Raw genomic sequence first — 8250 nt, 5'->3', positions numbered from 1 at the left:
AGAGTCACCCCTGGTCCACTTTTATAACGATATTCCGAAAAGGCGTCCACCTATAGAACTAAAGCCCACTCCCTTTTAAAACACTTATTAACACCTTTCGTTTGATACCCATATAGTACAAACAAATTCTAGAGTCGCCATTGGTCCACCTTTATGGCGATATTTCGAAAAGGCGTCCACCTATAGAACTAAGGCCCACGTCCTTTTAAGATACTCATTAACACCTTTCATTTGATACCCATATCATACAAACAAATTCTAGAGTCACCCCTGGTCCACGTTTATGGCGATATCTCGAAAAGGCATCCACCTATATAACTAAGGCCTACGCCCTTTTAAAATACTCATTAACACCTTTCATTTGATACCCATATCGTACAAACAAATTCTAGAGTCACCCCTGTTCCACGTTTATGGCGATATCTCGAAAAGGCATCCACCTATAGAACTAAGACCCACGCCCTTTTAAAATACTCATTAACACCTTTCACTTGATACCCATATTGTACAAACGCATTCTAGAGTCACCCCTGGTCCACTTTTATAACGATATTCCGAAAAGGCGTCCACCTATAGAACTAAGGCCCAATCCCTTTTAAAATACTCATTAACACCTTTCATTTGATACCCATATAGTACAAACAAATTCTAGAGTCACCCCTGGTCCACCTTTATGGCGATATTTCGAAAAGGCGTCCACCTATAAAACTAAGGCCCACTCCTTTTTAAAATACTCATTAACACCTTTCATTTGATACCCATATCGTACAAACAAATTCTAGAGTCGCCCCTGGTCCACCTTTATGGCGATATTTCGAAAATGCGTCCGCCTATAGAACTAAGGCCCACGTCCTTTTAAGATACTCATTAACACCTTTCATTTGATACCCATATCGTACAAACAAATTCTAGAGTCGCCCTTGGTCCACCTTTATGGCGATATTTCGAAAAGGCGTCCACCTATAGAACTAAGGTCCACGTCCTTTTAAGATACTCATTAACACTTTTCATTGATACCCATATCGTACAAACAAATTCTAGAGTCACCCCTGGTCCACGTTTATGGCGATATCTCGAAAAGGCATCCACCTATAGAACTAAGGCCTACGCCCTTTTAAAATACTCATTAACACCTTTCATTTGATACCCATATCGTACAAACAAGTTCTAGAGTCACCCCTGGTCCACGTTTATGGCGATATCTCGAAAAGGCATCCACCTATAGAACTAAGACCCACGCCCTTTTAAAATACTACTTTTATAACGATATTCCGAAAAGGCGTCCACCTATAGAACTAAGGCCCACTCCCTTTTAAAATAGTCATTACCACCCTTCATTTGATACACATATCGTACAAAATAAATTCTAGAGTCACCCTTGGTCCACCCTTATGGAGATATCTCGAAAAGGCGTCCACCTATAGAACTTAGGCCCACTCCCTTTTAAAATTATCATTAACACATTTCATTTGATACCCATATCGTACAAACAAATTCTAGAGTCAGGCCTGATCCACCTTTATGGCGATATCCCTAAATGGCGTTCATCTATAGAACTATGGCCCACTTCCTCTTAAAATAATCTTTAATACCTTCCATTTGATACACATGTCATACAAACACATTCCAGTGTTACCCTAGGTTCTTTTTACAACATGGTGATTTTCCCTTACTTTGTCTCCACAGCTCTCAACTGAGTATGCAATGTTCGGTTACACCCGAACTTAGCCTTCCTTACTTGTTAGCTTTACATTTGCTGAAAGATAATTCAAAATTACCAACTGGTTTTAACACCAACCACTGGACATCAACAATGCAATGGTATTCACACTACACTCGTGATCATTTACGACCAATTTACATGCAAACGTTGCTCAATTGCAGGCTGTCTAGACAAAATATCAATCATCAGAATTATATAAAATCTCCCTGCGTTCAGAGTTATATGACAGATTAATTGATTCAATAATTAATTCGAACAAATTAACGCAAGTGGTAATTAGACAGTTTGGGCGGTAGAAGCAAACTGCATGATTTTAAGTTGTGTTTATGGCGTTTAGTTTAATTGGTTTTATTTTTTTTTTTTTTATAACAAAACCTATAATTTTATCTGTCATAGTACACTTAAAGAAAAGTATATATATTTTTAAAATTTAACCTTGTGCACGTTGAAATCATAATCACGAAAAAAAACCGTGAGCCAAGTAATTGCCATTGGTGCCGGGAATGTTTCAGTTTCGCTCGCGTTCCTCATCAAGATGTCTTCGTGACTGTGAACTATATTAGATTCAGCTAATAATCCAAAATTTCTCATCCAACCCATTTCTATCGCTGTTCCAGCCTATACCGATAAGAACATTATCTAGATTGACTTGTTTCTCTCTGGTAGACTGGGTTTCAGTCTCCTGTCAACTATTGCTGTTACGGCAATCATTGTCCGATGGGCCTCTGGCACCATCCCTTCATGCGAGAAACGGTACAGCAAAATCGGCAGTTGGGTCAACTGAAGGTATGAGATAATTCGTCTAATTTCTTAGATTTATATTATTTATATATTATATTTTCGTAAAATTTAGGTAGCGAAGTACATACACTGCACGTTGGCAAGAGATGTCCGTAGAAATAGATGCAGCCCTAAGGTTGGATGGCAATACCAGCACTGACGCTTCATCTCTTGCATATGCAATCCCAGTGGGCAATATGACGGCCTCCACTATAACGGTGCCCTGGCATGGTCTATGTGGGGTAAGAGGTGAGCTAATATGCACGTTTGTTATTGTATTTTATATTACTTTTAGTTTTGAAGTGAGTACTTAGGTTGTATGATAGGATTTCAAAAAGGGGCTTGTGTAATTGTATGGGTTTTAACTGTAATCAATTTCTAGATTGAAACCCGTGGGTGTTCCCTCCCTTTTTTTTCTCAAGCCGCGTTTGCGCCAACCAAACCATCAGTAAACCTTTATGAATTTCTCTACATCTCGATGCAATTTGGTTACTCTTTCTGATTAGATAATGAGTTCATTGAACAAAGAGATAATCAATGAACCATATGAATACTTTGATGATCAAAACGTAAATATAGTTTGTCAATCATCTTTTGGAATCATATTGGACTCCAATATGTTTACTTTAGGTGATCAAAAATTTTAATCATTTTTCATTCAGCCTTTTGAATCTTTTCGGCGAGTCGAATCGCCGCCGAGCAATCATCTTTGCCATTGCAAACGCAAAATCAGCAGCAACAAATATTGTCGGTTAAGAAGGAGAATAAAGAAGATAATAACCAATTACCACCATTATTATCCTCCAAAGCCCTACAGGAATTAAATAACAATTTATAATTCAATAAGGGTTTGGCATTTACCGTTGAAGAGCGTCAAATACTTGGCTTTCAAGGCTTATTACCTGCCGTTGTGAAAACTGAGGAAGAGCAGGTGAAGCACGCGCTAATTCTGCTCGAACGTTTGGAAAATGATTTGGACAAATATATGTACCTCTCCGGTTTGGCCGAGCGCAATGAGCGTTTATTTTACAAAGTGCTGTCATCTGATATTGCCAAAATGATGCCTCTTGTCTATACACCCACAGTTGGATTGGCGTGTCAAAAGTTCAGTTTGATTTACCAACATCCGAAAGGTCTCTATATTACGATCAAGGATAAGGGACATGTTTACGAAGTGCTTAAGAACTGGCCCGAAACCAATATCCGCGCTATCGTCGTCACCGATGGTGAGCGTGTTCTTGGTCTTGGCGATTTGGATGCAAATGGCATGGGTATTCCTGTTGGTAAATTGGCGCTGTATACCGCTTTGGCCGGCATCAAGCCCAGTCAATGTCTACCCATCACACTGGATGTGGGTACAAAGACACAAAGCATTCTCGATGACCCCTATATATTGGTTTACGTCACAAGCGCGTTACTGGTCAGGAATATGATGACTGTGGTGAGGAATTTATGTAGGCTGCAGTACGTCGTTTCGGGCGTCAATGTCTTATACAGCTTGAAGATTTTGGAAATAGTAATGCATTCCGTCTATTAGACAAATATCTTGATCATTATTGCACATTCAACGATGACATCCAAGGTACAGCATCTGTTGCTGTTGCTGGTATTTTGGCTTCATTACGTTTAACCAAAACAACACTCATGGAAAACAAAGTTCTGTTCTTCGGTGCTGGTGAAGCGGCTTTAGGTATTGCAAATCTCTGCAAGATTGCAATGATGAGAGCAAGACTCTCAGCCGAAGAGGCACTCGATCGTATTTGGTTAGTTGATGGCCGTGGTTTAGTTGTTAAAAATCGGCCAAGTGGTAGTTTAACAGAACACAAACTACATTTTGCGCATGAGCATAAACCTGTCGATACTCTACTCGAGGCTGTACAAAAAATCAAGCCAACCATGTTGGTGGGAGCTGCTGCTGTTGGTGGTGCATTTACTCCAGAAATTCTTCGTTTAATTGCGGAATATAATGATAAACCCGTGATCTTTGCGCTATCAAATCCCACCAATAAAGCTGAGTGCACAGCTGAGCAAGTTTATGTCAATACGGATGGTAGAGCTATTTTCTCGTCTGGTTTACCTTTCGCGCCTGTTACATACAAAGGCAAAACTTTTTCTCCGGGTCAGGGTAATAATTCGTATATTTTCCCTGGTATTGCATTGGGTGTAATCGCTGCTGGCGTCAAAACTATTCCTGAAGAATGGTTGGATGGTTGATTGAATAATGACCATTCTACTTGTTGAAATTTTACGTCTCTTTGAAGATCTTATTTTGTATGAGATATGAATCAGAAACGATTATTTAAGCATAATCACATTTAAGATACATTTTTTTTTTTCGACAATAAATTAACTCTTGAACCGAAAGTACCGGCCGCCAGTTCTCAAGTAGACAGCATACCCCAAAATGATTAAAACGTTCAGGGGAGCCGGGAATCCAGTATATGTTTGCATAGTCATATATGTAGATAATCCTTTATATTTGTACCTATATATGTGCGGAAATAGATATGAAGCTTACAAACGCTGATCTTTCCTTTACAAAATGTTTGAAGGAAAACGCAAAATAATCGAAATGACACGTTGGTTCGAAGCTTAAAAAATGTATAATTTTTTTTTTTTTTTAGCAATGCATTTGATTTTTATTTAGAAAACTAAATCATCAACAAGTATTCGGCCTCGACGCTTGCGAAATGATTATTGAAGAAGATTAAAATTATTGTTAATATTGAAAACGTTTTCACTTCTGAAACGTTTTCGTTTCTTTTATAAACTTGAAGTTTTTTCCAAAACATTAAATGAAGGTCTGTTGGGCTTTAACGCATTAAGATTGAATTGTATTAGTAGTAGGGTTCTGTTGGCTTCGTATGGGGTGAACGAGAGCTGGGTTAGGCGGGTTGTTGGCCTCGTTCGGGGTGAACGAGAGTTGGGTTACGCGGTTTGTTATAACGGGTGGGAGTTACAAGTCTCCCTCACCCTCACTGGAGGGTGGTAGTAGGACCAATTTCGTGATTGGTCTGGTGGTTTGTCCCCTTGCCGTATCCAGTTCGACGACTCGAACTCGGTTATCGGGGCCATAATGACGGTTGGCTATCCGACCTAGTCTCCATTCGTCCTCCTTAATGACGACTAGGTACCCCTGTTTGAGGTTTGATTGTGGATGCTTCCACTTAACGCGCTTCTGCAATTCGGTGAGATACTCCGTTTTCCACCGTTTGCAGAAGGTTTGATGAAGCGCCTTAAGTTTTTCCCATCGATTGACGAGTGAAGCGCAATTCTCGCTGACGTCAATCTCGGGTGGCGCTAGTAGGTGGCCCCCGACTAGGAAGTGTCCGGGGGTAAGTGGCTCCAGGTTAGACGGGTCATTTGAAGATGGGTTTAGGGGTCGGGAGTTGAGACAGGATTCAATCCTACACAGGAGGGTTCTAAACTCCTCTAGAGTAAATTTATGATCCGATGCGATCTTTTTGAAATGAGTTTTGAAACTCTTGACTCCCGCTTCCCACAGCCCGCCCATATGAGGAGCAGCGGCTGGTATGAAATGCCATGTCAGGGTTTGGTGGGCGTATTTAGAGAGGGTTTGGTCGCGCGCGTCAACGAGGAATGCCTTGAACTCTGAGCAGAGAGCCCTCGACGCACCGACAAAGTTCGTCCCGTTGTCGGAATAGAGGTTTTTCGGGCATCATCGTCTGGCGACAAACCGGCTAAATGCTGCGAGAAACGCGGCGGTGCTGAGGTCGCTAGTCGCCTCTAAGTGGATCGCCTTAGTCGCAAAGCAGACGAATAGGCAGACGTATCCTTTAGACATGCGGCATCCTCTTCCGCTGTAAGACTTGATATCAAACGGTCCGGCAAAATCCACCCGGTGTTGGTAAATGCCCGAGAAAAGGTAGTACGTTCCGCAGGGAGAATTCCCATGAGTTGCGTCGGGGAACGTTTGCAGAATAGCGTATAGGCCTTGCAGCTGTGGATGATGTATCGGATCATGTTTTTGACCCGAGGTATCCAATACTGCGTGCGTAGGAGCCGCAGCATTAGTTGGTTTCCGCCATGTATGGAAATGATGTGGACAAACTGGACCAGGAGACGGGTGAGTCGGCAGGCGTAAGGGAGGATTATCGGGTGACGCTCGTCGACGGGAACGTCCCTGGATGCGTTGAGGCGACCCCCCACCCGAAGGACATTATCTTCGTCGATAAAGGGGTCTAGAGATAGAATCTCGCTTTTGGTCGCGATGGGTTTCCTAGTTCTCAGAGAGCTTATTTCTTCGGCATAGTGGTTGGTTTGGGATATCCTGATGAGGCGGCTAGTCGTAGCCTTGATTTCGTCAGGCGAAATCTGGTGCGACTCTGCTTTAAAGGACGTTTTAGTTTTTGGATGGGTTCTATTGGCGAATCTTATAATGTAGGAGATTACCCGCAACGCTCTTGATAGATCGGAAAACCGATCAAGAATATCCTCGCTATTGTTGAGGTTCGTTGCTGCATGCACTTGTATTCGTGTTTCTTCGATGTTTGTGTGGTACTCCTGTTCGCCTTGAGATGGCCATTCCGCTTTGCCTTCTTTTAGCCAAGAAGGTCCCTGCCACCACAAAGAGTTGTCGACTAGGTCCGTGGCTGGAAGTCCTCTCCTGGATAAGTCCGCTGGATTTGATGCGGACTCGACATGATGCCATGCTTTCGTTCCTACCTTCTCCACGATTTTTGTCACCCTGTGAGCTACAAATGTTGACCAGGAACACGGGGTTTTTCGAATCCATGCTAGGAAGATGGTCGAATCTGTCCATAGGTGAATGTTAAATTTGTTTAAGTTCAGGTTCTCCATCACGGTTTCCAAAGTCTCAGCCAGCAAGACGGCACCGCATAACTCCAATCTTGGTAGTGAAATTGTTTTTACTGGTGCCACCCTCGTTTTTGCCATGAGTAGACTAACGTATGTCCTATCGTTGATCTTAGCTCGCACGTAAACCGTAGCTGCGTAGGCTTTTTCGGACGCCTATGAGGTTTGGGTATGCCCTGTAGTATCCTACTGCAATAAGAGGTCCACTTTCGCAGAGGGAATCCTGCTGACTTTAATTCAGCTGTGATTTCATCGCGAGCCGCGATTGCTGCGTCGATGCTATGCCCCCTGCAAGGGCGTCATCGACGTACATACTGTTTCGCAAGATGTGCGCTGCCGGCAGAGATGCCTCCACGTCATCAGCAAGTTGATGTAGGGTTCTGATCGCTAGATAGGGGGCACAGTTTACCCCAAAGGTTACCGTGTTGAGCTCAAACACGCTGACAGGGTCCTCTGCTTTGAGTCGAAAAACTATTCTTTGGTATTGGGTTTGATTTTCCTTTACCCAAATTTGCCTGTACATCTTCTCAATGTCGCTGTTGAAGACGTACTTGTAGAATCTCCATCGGAGGAGCAGTATTGTTAAGTCGGATTGAAGTACTGGGCTGGTGTGTAGAACATCGTTCAGGCTTGTGCCATTGGATGTCGGGCACGACGCGTTGAACACGACCCTCATTTTAGTCGTTGTACTTTCCTCTTTGATAACCGCATGATGCGGCAAGAAGTAGCAATCAGATGATTGTGGTGGTACTACGGTGTGCACCTTAGACATGTTCCCTAACGTGACGTATTCTGTCAGTACCCTATTGTATTCCGTCTGTAGGGCCGGTGTCTTGGCTAGGCGTGTTTCGTTCCGATAGAACTGAGAGCAGACGCTCTTGAGAGATGGGCCCAAACAGACAGTTTTAGGG

At 42.7% G+C, this 8250-nt stretch overlaps 1 protein-coding gene across 1 annotated transcript; it reads left to right on the top strand.

Annotated features, from left to right (window-relative positions):
- Positions 1-3341: 3341 nt before the first annotated feature.
- On the top strand, positions 3342-4717 carry LOC137238121 (NADP-dependent malic enzyme-like; the record flags this gene model as incomplete). Its single annotated transcript, XM_067762753.1, is given in 2 exon segments — positions 3342-3885; positions 3888-4717. Coding segments are annotated over 2 exon segments (1374 nt in total), but the record flags the coding sequence as incomplete, so codon positions are not given.
- Between the last annotated feature and the right edge of the window lie 3533 nt (positions 4718-8250).

The sequence above is a fragment of the Eurosta solidaginis genome, chromosome 1 (assembly GCF_040869045.1).
Source record: "Eurosta solidaginis isolate ZX-2024a chromosome 1, ASM4086904v1, whole genome shotgun sequence".
In the NCBI taxonomy this organism is placed as follows: domain Eukaryota; kingdom Metazoa; phylum Arthropoda; class Insecta; order Diptera; family Tephritidae; genus Eurosta; species Eurosta solidaginis.
The sequence above is the reverse complement of the archived record's forward strand: the minus strand, read 5'-3'. Positions and strand labels throughout refer to the sequence as shown.